The sequence below is a fragment of the Mustelus asterias genome, chromosome 5 (genome assembly GCF_964213995.1).
Source record: "Mustelus asterias chromosome 5, sMusAst1.hap1.1, whole genome shotgun sequence".
In the NCBI taxonomy this organism is placed as follows: Eukaryota; Metazoa; Chordata; class Chondrichthyes; order Carcharhiniformes; family Triakidae; genus Mustelus; species Mustelus asterias.
In genome coordinates this window covers 822,652-840,224 of record NC_135805.1, presented here as the reverse complement: position 1 = coordinate 840,224, position 17,573 = coordinate 822,652, and the positions used below count along the sequence as shown (strand labels likewise).

Genomic DNA, 17,573 nt, shown 5'->3' with positions numbered 1-17,573 from the left:
GGGGAGAACCGGGGGAGTGAGAGAGAGAGAGGGGGGGGGGACCGGGGGAGAGAGAGAGTGAGAGAGAGAGGGGCCGGGGGAGTGAGAGAGAGAGAGAGAGGGGGGGGGAGTGAGGGAGAGAGAGAGGGAGAGAGAGAGCTCGTTCAGAGAGAGAGAGAGGGGGCCGGGGGAGTGAGGGAGAGCGAGAGAGAGAGAGAGAGGGGGCCGGGGGAGTGAGGGAGAGCGAGAGAGGGGGGCCGGGGGGGAGAGAGAGGGAGAGAGAGAAGGGGGCCGGGGGAGTGAGAGAGAGGGAGAGTGAGAGAGAGAGAGGTGGGGGGGGGGGGGGGGGAGAGTGAGGGAGAGAGAGAGAGAGAGGGGGGTGCCGGGGGAGTGAGTGAGAGAGAGAGAGAGAGGGCGGTCAGGGGAGTGAGAGAGAGAGAGAGGGTGGGGGGTGGGGGGGGGGGGGGGGGCGGGGGGAGTGAGTGAGGGAGAGAGAGAGAGGGGGGGCCGGGGGAGTGAGAGAGAGGGAGAGTGAGAGAGAGAGAGGTGGGGGGGGGGGGCGGGGGAGTGAGGGAGAGAGAGAGAGCTCGTTCAGAGAGAGAGAGGGGGGTGCCGGGGGAGTGAGTGAGAGAGAGAGAGAGAGAAGGGGGTCAGGGGAGTGAGAGAGAGAGAGAGGGTGGGGGGTGGGGGGGGGGCGGGGGGGAGTGAGTGAGGGAGAGAGAGAGAGGGGGTGCCGGGGGAGTGAGGGAGAGAGAGAGGGTGGGGGGGCGGGGGGGAGTGAGAGAGAGGGAGAGGGGGGTCGGGGGAGTGAGAGAGAGAGAGAGGGTGGGGGGCGGGGGGGAGTGAGTGAGGGAGAGAGAGAGAGAGGGTGGGGGGCGGGGGGGAGTGAGTGAGGGAGAGAGAGAGAGAGGGTGGGGGGCGGGGGGGAGTGAGTGAGGGAGAGAGAGAGAGAGGGTGGGGGGGCGGGGGGGAGTGAGTGAGGGAGAGAGAGAGAGAGGGTGGGGGGCGGGGGGGAGTGAGTGAGGGAGAGAGAGAGAGAGGGTGGGGGGCGGGGGGGGAGTGAGTGAGGGAGAGAGGAGCCGGGGGAGTGACGGGGTGGTCATTCACTATTCCAGGTGTGGCCTTATCCTGGCTCTGCATAGTTGCAGCAAGACATCTCTGCTCCTGGGAGAGTGGGAGAGTTTGGTTGGCTCACATCCTTTAAAAAGTGTCTGGCATGTCATAACATTCAGGGCTGGTTGCTGGCAGCTGGAATTAGGTGGGAGTTCAGGTGTTTCTGATGTCTCAGTGCTGACTCGATGGGATGAAGAGCCTCTTCTGCGCTGTCTGATTCTATGATTCCTGTACTCGAAACCTCTCGCAATGAAGGCCAATGGGCCATTGTCCTTCTTTACCGCCTGCTGCACCTGCATGCGTACCTTCAGCGACTGGTGCACAAGGACACCCAGGTCCCGCTGCACACTCCCCTCTCCCAATTCAGGTAGTAATCTGCCTTCTTGTTTTTGCTTCTAATGTGAATAACCTCAGACTTATCCACATTATGCTGCATCTGCCATTGATTTACCCACTCACTCAGCCTGTCCAGATCACGCTGAAGCATCTCTGCATCCTCCTCACAGCTCACCCTCCCACCCAACTTTGTGTCATCTATGAATTTGAAGATATTACATTCAGTTCCCTCTTTCAGATCGTTAGTACACATAGTGAACAACTGGGGTACCAGCACAGATCCCTGCGGTACCCCACTGGTCACTGCCTGCCATTTGAAAAAAGTTATTTCTTCCTACTATAATAAAACAAAAGCAAAATACTGCGGATGCTGGAATCTGAAATGACTCTGAAGGAAACACAGCTCTGATAAAGGGTCACCTAGACTCGAAACGTTGGCTCTATTCTCTCCCCACAGATGCTGACAGACCTGCTGAGATTTCCCAGCACTTTCTGTTTTTTGCCTTTATTCCTACTCTTTGTTCCCTGTGTGCTAACCAGTTTCCTATCCATCTCAATACACTTCCCCCAATCCCACGTGCTTTAATTTTACACACTAATCTCAGATGTGAAACTTTGTCGAAAGCTTTCTGAAATCCAAATAAACCACATCCACTGGCTCCCCCTCATCAACTCTACTAGTTACATCCTCGAAGAATTCCAGTAGATTTGTCAAGCATGATTTCCCCTTCATAAATCCATGCTGACTCTGTCCAATCCTGCCACTGTTTTCCAAGTGTTTTGTGATAAAATCTTTGATAATGGATTCCAGAATTTTCCCCACTGCAGACATCAGGCTGACTAGTCTATAATTATTTTTCTTCTCACATACCTACAGAAACTTTAACAGTCAGTTTTTATGTTTCCCACAAGCTTACTCTCGTACTCTATTTTACCCGTTCTTAATCAGTCCCTTGGTCCTCCTTTGCTGAATTCTAACCTGCTCCCAATCCTCAGGTTTTTCTTGGCCACTTTGTAAGCCTCTCCCTTCAATCTAACACTATCTCTAATTTCCCTTTTAAACCATGGTCTTGCCACCTGCAGCCGCTCTGAGACATCCTTGACCCGAGCACCAGGGCGGCAACACGTCACCCTGGAGTCTCCTATCCATCAATTCCCTTACAGCTGAATCCCTGATAACTATCGCATTCCCACACTTTTTATTCTTTCCTTTTGCAACAAAGCCACCATGGTACAGCAAATTGGGCTGTTGCTGTTTTCCCCGAGGCATTTTCTCTAATAGTATCCAAAGCGATATATTTGTTTTGCAGGGGAATAGCCACAGGTGATTCCTGCACTGCCTGCCTAGTCCTCTTCCTCTTTCTGGTGGTCACCCATTCCCTCCCTCCCTGTGGAGTCTGAGCCTGCGGTGTGACCACCCCTCTATATGTGTTATCCACGATACCCTCCACCTCGCAGATGAGTGTCCCCAGCCGCTGCTCCAGCTCCGAAATGCAGGCTGGAGACACTCCCTGGACATATGCTGGTATCGGGCATTAGATGTGTTCCTGGCTTCCCACATAGAGCATGAGGAGCACACTATAGCTTTGAGTTCTCCTGTCATGACTTAAACTAAACATTAATTTCAACTAATATCAATTACTCTAGAGTCCTCCTTCCCTGGTCCTCGTTACTACAGAATAGAAGACACAAAAAGACCTTACTAAATTCCTTTCCTTCTTTAAAACATCCCTGAAAACACTGGTTGAACAAGCTTTTTCTCACCGGTCCTAATATCTCCTTTTGTAGCTTGGTGTTAAAACTTTGTTTGATAATCACTCCCGAGAAATTGCTTGAAGCAGTTTAGTGTGTTAAGGTGCTGTACAAGTTTAGAGTGTTAGTTAACAGTTTGAGACAGTTTAGTGTGTTAAGGTGCTGTACAGGTTTAGAGTGTTAGTTAACAGTTTGAGACAGTTTAGTGTGTTAAGGTGCTGTACAAGTTTAGAGTGTTAGTTAACAGTTTGAGACAGTTTAGTGTGTTAAGGTGCTGTACAAGTTTAGAGTGTTAGTTAACAGTTGGAACTGATGTTGGATTATTCATTCCTTTATTCCAGTATCTGTACGAACGACTGCATGAGAAGAACCAGCCAATGGTCTGTACCTGCTCAATGGCAGATATCCAGGCAGCCTTTAACACCATTGTTACAAGGATACAGCGATTGTAAGAAAACAGCAGCAGTGTAAACTCTGGTGGCAACTCCAAAACTCTGCAACATTGTCATGTCCCTTATCTTGTTTCATCTTTCATTAGTATCTGGAGTTACCATGTTCTGAAATCCTCATCCTAAATCTCTCCCAAATTTCAAAACCTTCTGCAAAACTCACCTCTTCAGCTGGGTTTCAGTCACTTTGAGTAGCTCTCCACCTGGCAGCCGTATCGTGCCCCAGTTTATTCCTTGTAAAGCCTGTCAGTAATGTACAGAGCACAGGTACAGGTTGATGATACATGCTGCAGCAGAACAAGAACAAGGCCCACCACCCTCTTCTGATGGTGCCTGCACAATAACCATTGCTGCTGTTGCTCATTAGGCGAATGGACAGCCATACTGTTAACCAAAACTAAATGAGTGTTCACGACAGCTGATCATTGAAATACAAGGTGGAACTCACAACAGGATGTAAAGCACAGAGTCTATTGAGTCTGCAAACAGGCTGTTCACAAAGCAAACAATATCACTTCATAGAATCCCTATTGTACAGGAGGAGGCCATTCGGCCCATCGGGTCTGCACTGACCGCAAACCCACCCAGGCCCTATTCCCATATCCCCTCATAATTACCCTGCTAATCCCCCCGACACGAGGGTTAATTCAGCATGGCCAATCCACTGAACCTGCACATCTGTGGACCATTAAAATAATATAATTATTTATAAGTTAAAATAAAAAATGCAGCAGACAATGGAGGAGACAGAAAAACAGGAAACACTTCAGGTCAAGAGACTGCACAAAGTCTATTTAAACAGTAAACAGAGTCTATTTACTCAGCACACAGTAAACAGAGTCTATTTACTCAGCACACAGTAAACAGAGTCTACTTACTCAGCACACAGTAAACAGAGTCTATTTACTCAGTAAACAGTAAACAGAGTCTATTTACTCAGCACACAGTAAACAGAGTCTATTTACTCAGTAAACAGTAAACAGAGTCTATTTACTCAGTAAACAGTAAACAGAGTCTATTTACTCAGCACACAGTAAACAGAGTCTACTTACTCAGCACACAGTAAACAGAGTCTATTTACTCAGTAAACAGTAGAGTCTATTTACTCAGTAAACAGTAAACAGAGTCTATTTACTCAGCACACAGTAAACAGAGTCTATTTACTCAGTAAACAGTAAACAGAGTCTATTTACTCAGTAAACAGTAAACAGAGTCTATTTACTCAGTAAACAGTAAACAGAGTCTATTTACTCAGCACACAGGAAACAGAGTCTGTTTACTCGGTAAACAGTAAACAGAGTCTATTTACTCAGTAAACAGAGTCTATTTACTCAGCACACAGTAAACAGAGTCTATTTACTCTGCACACAGTAAACAGAGTCTACTTACTCAGCACACAGTAAACAGAGTCTATTTACTCAGTAAACAGTAAACAGAGTCTATTTACTCAGTAAACAGTAAACAGAGTCTATTTACTCAGCACACAGTAAACAGAGTCTATTTACTCAGTAAACGGTAAACAGAGTCTATTTACTCAGTAAACAGTAAACAGAGTCTATTTACTCAGCACACAGTAAACAGAGTCTATTTACTCAGCACACAGTAAACAGAGTCTATTTACTCAGCACACAGTAAACAGAGTCTATTTACTCAGTAAACAGTAAACAGAGTCTATTTACTCAGTAAACAGAGTCTATTTACTCAGTAAACAGAGTCTATTTACTCAGCACACAGTAAACAGAGTCTATTTACTCAGTAAACAGTAAACAGAGTCTATTTACTCAGCGCACAGTAAACAGAGTCTATTTACTCAGTAAACAGTAAACAGAGTCTATTTACTCAGTAAACAGAGTCTATTTACACAGTAAACAGAGTCTATTTACACAGTAAACAGTAAACAGAGTCTATTTACACAGTAAACAGAGTCTATTTACTCAGTAAACAGAGTCTATTTACACAGTAAACAGAGTCTATTTACACAGTAAACAGTAAACAGAGTCTATTTACTCAGCGCACAGTAAACAGAGTCTATTTACTCAGTAAACAGTAAACAGAGTCTATTTACTCAGTAAACAGAGTCTATTTACTCAGTAAACAGTAAACAGAGTCTATTTACTCAGTAAACAGTAAACAGAGTCTATTTACTCAGCGCACAGTAAACAGAGTCTATTTACTCAGCACACAGTAAACAGAGTCTATTTACACAGTAAACAGAGTCTATTTACACAGTAAACAGTAAACAGAGTCTATTTACTCAGCACACTAAACAGAGTCTATTACTCAGTAAACAGTAAACAGAGTCTATTTACTCAGCACACAGTAAACAGAGTCTATTTACTCAGCACACAGTAAACAGAGTCTATTTACTCAGCGCACAGTAAACAGAGTCTATTTACTCAGCACACAGTAAACAGAGTCTATTTACCCAGCACACAGTAAACAGAGTCTATTTACTCAGTAAACAGTAAACAGAGTCTATTTACTCAGTAAACAGAGTCTATTTACACAGTAAACAGAGTCTATTTACACAGTAAACAGTAAACAGAGTCTATTTACACAGTAAACAGAGTCTATTTACCCAGCACACAGTAAACAGAGTCTATTTACTCAGTAAACAGTAAACAGAGTCTATTTACTCAGTAATCAGTAAACAGAGTCTATTTACTCAGTAAACAGTAAACAGAGTCTATTTACTCGGCACACAGTAAACAGAGTCTATTTACTCAGTAAACAGTAAACAGAGTCTATTTACTCAGCACACAGTAAACAGAGTCTATTTACTCAGCACACAGTAAACAGAGTCTATTTACTCAGTAAACAGTAAACAGAGTCTATTTACTCAGTAATCAGTAAACAGAGTCTATTTACTCAGTAAACAGAGTCTATTTACTCAGTAAACAGTAAACAGAGTCTATTTACTCAGTAAACAGTAAACAGAGTCTATTTACTCAGTAAACAGAGTCTATTTACACAGTAAACAGAGTCTATTTACTCAGCGCACAGTAAACAGAGTCTATTTACTCAGTAAACAGTAAACAGAGTCTATTTACTCAGTAACCAGTAAACAGAGTCTATTTACTCATTAGCAGAGTCTATTTCCTCAGTAAACAGTAAACAGAGTCTATTTACTCAGCGCACAGTAAACAGAGTCTATTTACTCAGCGCACAGTAAACAGAGTCTATTTACTCAGTAAACAGTAAACAGAGTCTATTTACTCAGCACACAGTAAACAGAGTCTATTTACTCAGTAAACAGTAAACAGAGTCTATTTACTCAGTAAACAGTAAACAGTGTCTATTTACTCAGTAAACAGTAAACAGAGTCTATTTCCTCAGCGCACAGTAAACAGAGTCTATTTACTCAGCACACAGTAAACAGAGTCTATTTACTCAGCACGCAGTAAACAGAGTCTATTTACTCGGTAACCAGTAAACAGAGTCTATTTACTCAGTAAACAGTAAACAGAGTCTATTTCCTCAGTAAACAGTGTCTATTTACTCAGTAAACAGTAAACAGAGTCTATTTACTCAGTAAACAGTAAACAGAGTCTATTTACTCAGTAAACAGTAAACAGAGTCTATTTACTCAGTAAACAGTAAACAGAGTCTATTTCCTCAGTAAACAGTAAATAGAGTCTATTTACTCAGTAAACAGTAAACAGAGTCTATTTCCTCAGTAAACAGTGTCTATTTACTCAGTAAACAGTAAACAGAGTCTATTTACTCAGTAAACAGTAAACAGAGTCTATTTACTCAGCACACAGTAAACAGAGTCTATTTACTCAGTAAACAGTAAACAGAGTCTATTTCCTCAGTAAACAGTGTCTATTTACTCAGTAAACAGTAAACAGAGTCTATTTACACAGCACACAGTAAACAGAGTCTATTTACTCAGCACACAGTAAACAGAGTCTATTTACACAGTAAACAGAGTCTATTTACTCAGTAAACAGAGTCTATTTCCTCAGTAAACAGTAAACAGAGTCTATTTACTCAGTAAACAGTAAACAGAGTCTATTTACTCAGCACACAGTAAACAGAGTCTATTTACTCAGCACACAGTAAACAGAGTCTATTTACACAGCGCACAGTAAACAGAGTCTATTTCCTCAGTAAACAGTAAACAGAGTCTATTTATTCAGTAAACAGTAAACAGAGTCTATTTACTCAGTAAACAGTAAACAGAGTCTATTTACTCAGTAAACAGTAAACAGAGTCTATTTACTCAGTAAACAGAGTCTATTTACACAGCGCACAGTAAACAGAGTCTATTTCCTCAGTAAACAGTAAACAGAGTCTATTTATTCAGTAAACAGAGTCTACTTACTCAGTAAACAATAAACAGAGTCTATTTACTCAGCGCACAGTAAACAGAGTCTATTTACTCAGTAAACAGTAAACAGAGTCTATTTACTCAGCACACAGTAAACAGAGTCTATTTACTCAGTAAACAGTAAACAGAGTCTATATACTCAGTAAACAGTAAACAGTGTCTATTTACACAGCGCACAGTAAACAGAGTCTATTTCCTCAGTAAACAGTAAACAGAGTCTATTTATTCAGTAAACAGTAAACAGAGTCTATTTACTCAGTAAACAGTAAACAGAGTCTATTTACTCAGTAAACAGTAAACAGAGTCTATTTACACAGCGCACAGTAAACAGAGTCTATTTCCTCAGTAAACAGTAAACAGAGTCTATTTATTCAGTAAACAGAGTCTACTTACTCAGTAAACAATAAACAGAGTCTATTTACTCAGCGCACAGTAAACAGAGTCTATTTACTCAGTAAACAGTAAACAGAGTCTATTTACTCAGCACACAGTAAACAGAGTCTATTTACTCAGTAAACAGTAAACAGAGTCTATATACTCAGTAAACAGTAAACAGTGTCTATTTACTCAGTAAACAGTAAACAGAGTCTATTTCCTCAGCGCACAGTAAACAGAGTCTATTTACTCAGTAAACAGTAAACAGAGTCTATTTACTCAGCACACAGTAAACAGAGTCTATTTACTCAGTAAACGGTAAACAGAGTCTATTTACTCAGTAAACAGTAAACAGAGTCTATTTACTCAGCACACAGTAAACAGAGTCTATTTACTCAGCACACAGTAAACAGAGTCTATTTACTCAGCACACAGTAAACAGAGTCTATTTACTCAGTAAACAGTAAACAGAGTCTATTTACTCAGCACACAGTAAACAGAGTCTATTTACTCAGTAAACAGTAAACAGAGTCTATTTACACAGTAAACAGTAAACAGAGTCTATTTACACAGTAAACAGTAAACAGAGTCTATTTACTCAGTAAACAGTAAACAGGGTCTATTTACTCAGTAAACAGTAAACAGAGTCTATTTACTCAGTAAACAGTAAACAGAGTCTATTTACTCAGTAGACAGTAAACAGAGTCTATTTACTCAGCGCACAGTAAAGAGAGTCTATTTACTCAGTAAACAGTAAACAGAGTCTATTTACTCAGCACACAGTAAACAGAGTCTATTTCCTCAGTAAACAGTAAACAGAGTCTATTTACTCAGTAAACAGTAAACAGAGTCTATTTACTCAGCACACAGTAAACAGAGTCTATTTACTCAGCACACAGTAAACAGAGTCTATTTACACAGCGCACAGTAAACAGAGTCTATTTCCTCAGTAAACAGTAAACAGAGTCTATTTATTCAGTAAACAGTAAACAGAGTCTATTTACTCAGTAAACAGTAAACAGAGTCTATTTACTCAGTAAACAGTAAACAGAGTCTATTTACTCAGTAAACAGTAAACAGAGTCTATTTACACAGCGCACAGTAAACAGAGTCTATTTCCTCAGTAAACAGTAAACAGAGTCTATTTATTCAGTAAACAGTAAACAGAGTCTATTTACTCAGCGCACAGTAAACAGAGTCTATTTACTCAGCGCACAGTAAACAGAGTCTATTTACTCAGTAAACAGTAAACAGAGTCTATTTACTCAGCACACAGTAAACAGAGTCTATTTACTCAGTAAACAGTAAACAGAGTCTATATACTCAGTAAACAGTAAACAGTGTCTATTTACTCAGTAAACAGTAAACAGAGTCTATTTCCTCAGCGCACAGTAAACAGAGTCTATTTACTCAGTAAACAGTAAACAGAGTCTATTTCCTCAGTAAACAGTGTCTATTTACTCAGTAAACAGTAAACAGAGTCTATTTACTCAGTAAACAGTAAACAGAGTCTATTTACTCAGCACACAGTAAACAGAGTCTATTTACTCAGTAAACAGTAAACAGAGTCTATTTACTCAGCGCACAGTAAACAGAGTCTATTTACTCAGCGCACAGTAAACAGAGTCTATTTACTCAGCACACAGTAAACAGTCTATTTACTCAGTAAACAGTAAACAGAGTCTATTTACTCAGCACACAGTAAACAGAGTCTATTTCCTCAGTAAACAGTAAACAGAGTCTATTTCCTCAATAAACAGTAAACAGAGTCTATTTACTCAGCACACAGTAAACAGAGTCTATTTACTCAGCACACAGTAAACAGAGTCTATTTACTCAGTAAACAGAGTCTATTTACTCAGCACACAGTAAACAGAGTCTATTTACTCAGTAAACAGAGTCTATTTACTCAGTAAACAGTGTCTATTTACTCAGCGCACAGTAAACAGAGTCTATTTACTCAGCGCACAGTAAACAGAGTCTATTTACTCAGTAAACAGTAAACAGAGTCTATTTACTCAGTAAACAGTAAACAGAGTCTATTTACTCAGTAAACAGTAAACAGTCTATTTAAACAGTAAACAGAGTCTATTTACTCAGCACACAGTAAACAGAGTCTATTTACTCAGCACACAGTAAACAGAGTCTATTTACACAGCGCACAGTAAACAGAGTCTATTTCCTCAGTAAACAGTGAACAGAGTCTATTTATTCAGTAAACAGTAAACAGAGTCTATTTACTCAGTAAACAGTAAACAGAGTCTATTTACTCAGCACACAGTAAACAGAGTCTATTTACTCAGTAAACAGAGTCTATTTACTCAGTAAACAGTAAACAGTCTATTTACTCAGTAAACAGTAAACAGAGTCTATTTACTCAGCACACAGTAAACAGAGTCTATTTCCTCAGTAAACAGTAAACAGAGTCTATTTACTCAGTAAACAGTAAACAGAGTCTATTTACTCAGTAAACAGTAAACAGAGTCTATTTACTCAGCACACAGTAAACAGAGTCTATTTACTCAGTAAACAGTAAACAGAGTCTATTTACTCAGCGCACAGTAAACAGAGTCTATTTACTCAGTAAACAGTCTATTTACTCAGTAAACAGTAAACAGAGTCTATTTACTCAGCACACAGTAAACAGAGTCTATTTACTCAGTAAACAGTAAACAGAGTCTATTTACTCAGCGCACAGTAAACAGAGTCTATTTACTCAGTAAACAGTCTATTTACTCAGTAAACAGTAAACAGAGTCTATTTACTCAGCACACAGTAAACAGAGTCTATTTACTCAGTAAACAGAGTCTATTTACTCAGTAAACAGAGTCTATTTCCTCAGTAAACAGTGTCTATTTACTCAGTAAACAGTAAACAGAGTCTATTTACTCAGTAAACAGTAAACAGAGTCTATTTACTCAGCACACAGTAAACAGAGTCTATTTACTCAGTAAACAGTAAACAGAGTCTATTTACTCAGCGCACAGTAAACAGAGTCTATTTACTCAGCGCACAGTAAACAGAGTCTATTTACTCAGCGCACAGTAAACAGTCTATTTACTCAGTAAACAGTAAACAGAGTCTATTTACTCAGTAAACAGTAAACAGAGTCTATTTACTCAGTAAACAGTAAACAGAGTCTATTTACTCAGTAAACAGTAAACAGAGTCTATTTCCTCAGTAAACAGTAAACAGAGTCTATTTACTCAGCACACAGTAAACAGAGTCTATTTCCTCAGTAAACAGTAAACAGAGTCTATTTACTCAGCACACAGTAAACAGAGTCTATTTACTCAGTAAACAGAGTCTATTTACTCAGTAAACAGTAAACAGAGTCTATTTACTCAGCACACAGTAAGCAGAGTCTATTTACTCAGTAAACAGAGTCTATTTACACAGTAAACAGTAAACAGAGTCTATTTACACAGTAAACAGTAAACAGAGTCTATTCACTCAGTAAACAGTAAACAGGGTCTATTTACTCAGTAAACAGTAAACAGAGTCTATTTACTCAGCACACAGTAAACAGAGTCTATTTACTCAGTAGACAGTAAACAGAGTCTATTTACTCAGTAATCAGTAAACAGAGTCTATTTACTCAGTAAACAGTAAACAGAGTCTATTTACTCAGCACACAGTAAACAGAGTCTATTTCCTCAGTAAACAGTAAACAGAGTCTATTTACTCAGCACACAGTAAACAGAGTCTATTTACTCAGCACACAGTAAACAGAGTCTATTTACTCAATAAACAGAGTCTATTTACTCAGCACACAGTAAACAGAGTCTATTTACTCAGTAAACAGAGTCTATTTACTCAGTAAACAGTAAACAGTGTCTATTTACCCAGCGCACAGTAAACAGAGTCTATTTACTCAGCGCACAGTAAACAGAGTCTATTTACTCAGTAAACAGTAAACAGAGTCTATTTACTCAGTAAACAGTAAACAGAGTCTATTTACTCAGTAAACAGTAAACAGAGTCTATTTACTCAGTAAACAGTAAACAGAGTCTATTGACTCAGTAAACAGTAAACAGAGTCTATTTACTCAGTAAACAGTAAACAGTCTATTTAAACAGTAAACAGAGTCTATTTACTCAGCACACAGTAAACAGAGTCTATTTACTCAGCACACAGTAAACAGAGTCTATTTACACAGCGCACAGTAAACAGAGTCTATTTCCTCAGTAAACAGTGAACAGAGTCTATTTATTCAGTAAACAGTAAACAGAGTCTATTTACTCAGTAAACAGTAAACAGAGTCTATTTACTCAGCACACAGTAAACAGTCTATTTACTCAGCACACAGTAAACAGAGTCTATTTACTCAGCACACAGTAAACAGAGTCTATTTACACAGCGCACAGTAAACAGAGTCTATTTCCTCAGTAAACAGTGAACAGAGTCTATTTATTCAGGAAACAGTAAACAGAGTCTATTTACTCAGTAAACAGTAAACAGAGTCTATTTACTCAGTAAACAGTAAACAGTCTATTTACTCAGTAAACAGTAAACAGAGTCTATTTACTCAGCACACAGTAAACAGAGTCTATTTACTCAGTAAACAGAGTCCATTTACTCAGGAAACAGTAAACAGAGTCTATTTACTCAGTAAACAGTAAACAGAGTCTATTTACTCAGCACACAGTAAACAGAGTCTATTTACTCAGTAAACAGTAAACAGAGTCTACTTACTCAGCACACAGTAAACAGAGTCTATTTACTCAGTAAACAGTAAACAGAGTCTATTTACTCAGTAAACAGTAAACAGAGTCTATTTACTAAGTAAACAGAGTCTATTTACTCAGCACACAGTAAACAGAGTCTATTTACTCAGCAAACAGTAAACAGAGTCTATTTACTCAGCACACAGTAAACAGAGTCTATTTACTCAGTAAACAGAGTCGACTTACTCAGCACACAGTAAACAGAGTCTATTTACTCAGTAAACAGTAAACAGAGTATTTACTCAGTAAACAGTAAACAGAGTCTATTTACTCAGTAAACAGTAAACAGAGTCTATTTACTCAGTAAACAGAGTCTATTTACTCAGTAAACAGTAAACAGTCTATTTACTCAGCACACAGTAAACAGAGTCTATTTACTCAGTAAACAGTAAACAGAGTCTATTTACTCAGCACACAGTAAACAGAGTCTATTTACTCAGCGCACAGTAAACAGAGTCTATTTACTCAGTAAGCAGTACACAGAGTCTATTAACTCAGTAAACAGTAAACAGAGTCTATTTACTCAGTAAACAGTAAACAGAGTCTATTTACTCAGCACACAGTAAACAGAGTCTATTTACTCAGTAAACAGAGTCTATTTACTCAGTAAACAGTCTATTTACTCAGTAAACAGTAAACAGAGTCTATTTACTCAGCACACAGTAAACAGAGTCTATTTCCTCAGTAAACAGTAAACAGAGTCTATTTACTCAGTAAACAGTAAACAGAGTCTATTTACTCAGCGCACAGTAAACAGAGTCTATTTACTCAGCGCACAGTAAACAGAGTCTATTTACTCAGCACACAGTAAACAGTCTATTTACTCAGTAAACAGTAAACAGAGTCTATTTACTCAGTAAACAGTAAACAGAGTCTATTTACTCAGTAAACAGTAAACAGAGTCTATTTCCTCAGTAAACAGTAAACAGAGTCTATTTACTCAGCACACAGTAAACAGAGTCTATTTCCTCAGTAAACAGTAAACAGAGTCTATTTACTCAGCACACAGTAAACAGAGTCTATTTACTCAGTAAACAGAGTCTATTTACTCAGTAAACAGTAAACAGAGTCTATTTCCTCAGTAAACAGAGTCTATTTACTCAGTAAACAGTAAACAGAGTATATTTACTCAGCACACAGTAAACAGAGTCTATTTACTCAGTAAACAGTAAACAGAGTCTATTTACACAGTAAACAGTAAACAGAGTCTATTTACACAGTAAACAGTAAACAGAGTCTATTTACTCAGTAAACAGTAAACAGGGTCTATTTACTCAGTAAACAGTAAACAGAGTCTATTTACTCAGCACACAGTAAACAGAGTCTATTTACTCAGTAGACAGTAAACAGAGTCTATTTACTCAGTAATCAGTAAACAGAGTCTATTTACTCAGTAAACAGTAAACAGAGTCTATTTACTCAGCACACAGTAAACAGAGTCTATTTCCTCAGTAAACAGTAAACAGAGTCTATTTCCTCAATAAACAGTAAACAGAGTCTATTTACTCAGCACACAGTAAACAGAGTCTATTTACTCAGCACACAGTAAACAGAGTCTATTTACTCAGTAAACAGAGTCTATTTACTCAGCACACAGTAAACAGAGTCTATTTACTCAGTAAACAGAGTCTATTTACTCAGTAAACAGTAAACAGTGTCTATTTACTCAGCGCACAGTAAACAGAGTCTATTTACTCAGCGCACATTAAACAGAGTCTATTTACTCAGTAAACAGTAAACAGAGTCTATTTACTCAGTAAACAGTAAACAGAGTCTATTTACTCAGTAAACAGTAAACAGTCTATTTAAACAGTAAACAGAGTCTATTTACTCAGCACACAGTAAACAGAGTCTATTTACTCAGCACACAGTAAACAGAGTCTATTTACACAGCGCACAGTAAACAGAGTCTATTTCCTCAGTAAACAGTGAACAGAGTCTATTTATTCAGTAAACAGTAAACAGAGTCTATTTACTCAGTAAACAGTGAACAGAGTCTATTTACTCAGCACACAGTAAACAGAGTCTATTTACTCAGTAAACAGAGTCTATTTACTCAGTAAACAGTAAACAGTCTATTTACTCAGTAAACAGTAAACAGAGTCTATTTACTCAGCACACAATAAACTGAGTCTATTTCCTCAGTAAACAGTAAACAGAGTCTATTTACTCAGTAAACAGTAAACAGAGTCTATTTACTCAGGAAACAGTAAACAGAGTCTATTTACTCAGCACACAGTAAACAGAGTCTATTTACTCAGTAAACAGTAAACAGAGTCTATTTACTCAGTAAACAGTAAACAGAGTCTATTTACTCAGTAAACAGTAAACAGTCTATTTACTCAGTAAACAGTAAACAGAGTCTATTTACTCAGCACACAGTAAACAGAGTCTATTTACTCAGTAAACAGTAAACAGAGTCTATTTACTCAGCGCACAGTAAACAGAGTCTATTTACTCAGTAAACAGTAAACAGTCTATTTACTCAGTAAACAGTAAACAGAGTCTATTTACTCAGCACACAGTAAACAGAGTCTATTTACTCAGTAAACAGAGTCTATTTACTCAGTAAACAGTAAACAGAGTCTATTTCCTCAGTAAACAGTGTCTATTTACTCAGTAAACAGTAAACAGAGTCTATTTACTCAGCACACAGTAAACAGAGTCTATTTACTCAGTAAACAGTAAACAGAGTCTATTTACTCAGCGCACAGTAAACAGAGTCTATTTACTCAGCGCACAGTAAACAGAGTCTATTTACTCAGCGCACAGTAAACAGTCTATTTACTCAGTAAACAGTAAACAGAGTCTATTTACTCAGTAAACAGTAAACAGAGTCTATTTACTCAGTAAACAGTAAACAGAGTCTATTTACTCAGCACACAGTAAACAGAGTCTATTTCCTCAGTAAACAGTAAACAGAGTCTATTTACTCAGCACACAGTAAACAGAGTCTATTTACTCAGTAAACAGAGTCTATTTACTCAGTAAACAGTAAACAGAGTCTTTTTCCTCAGTAAACAGAGTCTATTTACTCAGTAAACAGTAAACAGAGTCTATTTACTCAGCACACAGTAAACAGAGTCTATTTACTCAGTAAACAGTAAACAGAGTCTATTTACACAGTAAACAGTAAACAGAGTCTATTTACACAGTAAACAGTAAACAGGGTCTATTTACTCAGTAAACAGTAAACAGAGTCTATTTACTCAGCACACAGTAAACAGAGTCTATTTACTCAGTAGACAGTAAACAGAGTCTATTTACTCAGTAATCAGTAAACAGAGTCTATTTACTCAGCACACAGTAAACAGAGTCTATTTACTCAGTAGACAGTAAACAGAGTCTATTTACTCAGTAATCAGTAAACAGAGTCTATTTCCTCAGTAAACAGTAAACAGAGTCTATTTCCTCAATAAACAGTAAACAGAGTCTATTTACTCAGCACACAGTAAACAGAGTCTATTTACTCAGCACACAGTAAACAGAGTCTATTTACTCAATAAACAGAGTCTATTTACTCAGCACACAGTAAACAGAGTCTATTTACTCAGTAAACAGAGTCTATTTACTCAGTAAACAGTAAACAGTGTCTATTTACTCAGCGCACAGTAAACAGAGTCTATTTACTCAGCGCACAGTAAACAGAGTCTATTTACTCAGTAAACAGTAAACAGAGTCTATTTACTCAGTAAACAGTAAACAGAGTCTATTGACTCAGTAAACAGTAAACAGAGTCTATTTACTCAGTAAACAGTAAACAGTCTATTTAAACAGTAAACAGAGTCTATTTACTCAGCACACAGTAAACAGTCTATTTACTCAGCACACAGTAAACAGAGTCTATTTACTCAGCACACAGTAAACAGAGTCTATTTACACAGCGCACAGTAAACAGAGTCTATTTCCTCAGTAAACAGTGAACAGAGTCTATTTATTCAGTAAACAGTAAACAGAGTCTATTTACTCAGTAAACAGTAAACAGAGTCTATTTACTCAGTAAACAGTAAACTGTCTATTTACTCAGTAAACAGTAAACAGAGTCTATTTACTCAGCACACAGTAAACAGAGTCTATTTACTCAGTAAACAGAGTCTATTTACTCAGCACACAGTAAACAGAGTCTATTTACTCAGTAAACAGTAAACAGAGTCTATTTACTCAGCACACAGTAAACAGAGTCTATTTACTCAGTAAACAGAGTCTATTTACTCAGTAAACAGTAAACAGAGTCTATTTACTCAGTAAACAGTAAACAGAGTCTATTTACTCAGCACACAGTAAACAGAGTCTATTTACTCAGTAAACAGTAAACAGTCTATTTACTCAGTAAACAGTAAACAGAGTCTATTTACTCAGCACACAGTAAACAGAGTCTATTTACTCAGTAAACAGAGTCTATTTACTCAGTAAACAGTAAACAGAGTCTATTTACTCAGTAAACAGTAAACAGAGTCTATTTACTCAGCACACAGTAAACAGAGTCTATTTACTCAGTAAACAGTAAAC

General features: G+C 38.4%; 1 protein-coding gene across 1 annotated transcript in view; it reads left to right on the top strand.

The window, feature by feature from the left end:
• The window catches only part of LOC144493935 (phosphofurin acidic cluster sorting protein 2-like), a 410,987-nt gene that overhangs the window by 226,165 nt on the left and 167,249 nt on the right, over positions 1 to 17,573 (top strand). Inside the window, exon 15 of the mRNA XM_078213510.1 lies at positions 3,522 to 3,628. Within this exon, the coding sequence (XP_078069636.1) occupies positions 3,522 to 3,628 (107 nt within the window). The remainder of the gene's footprint in view (positions 1 to 3,521; positions 3,629 to 17,573) is intronic.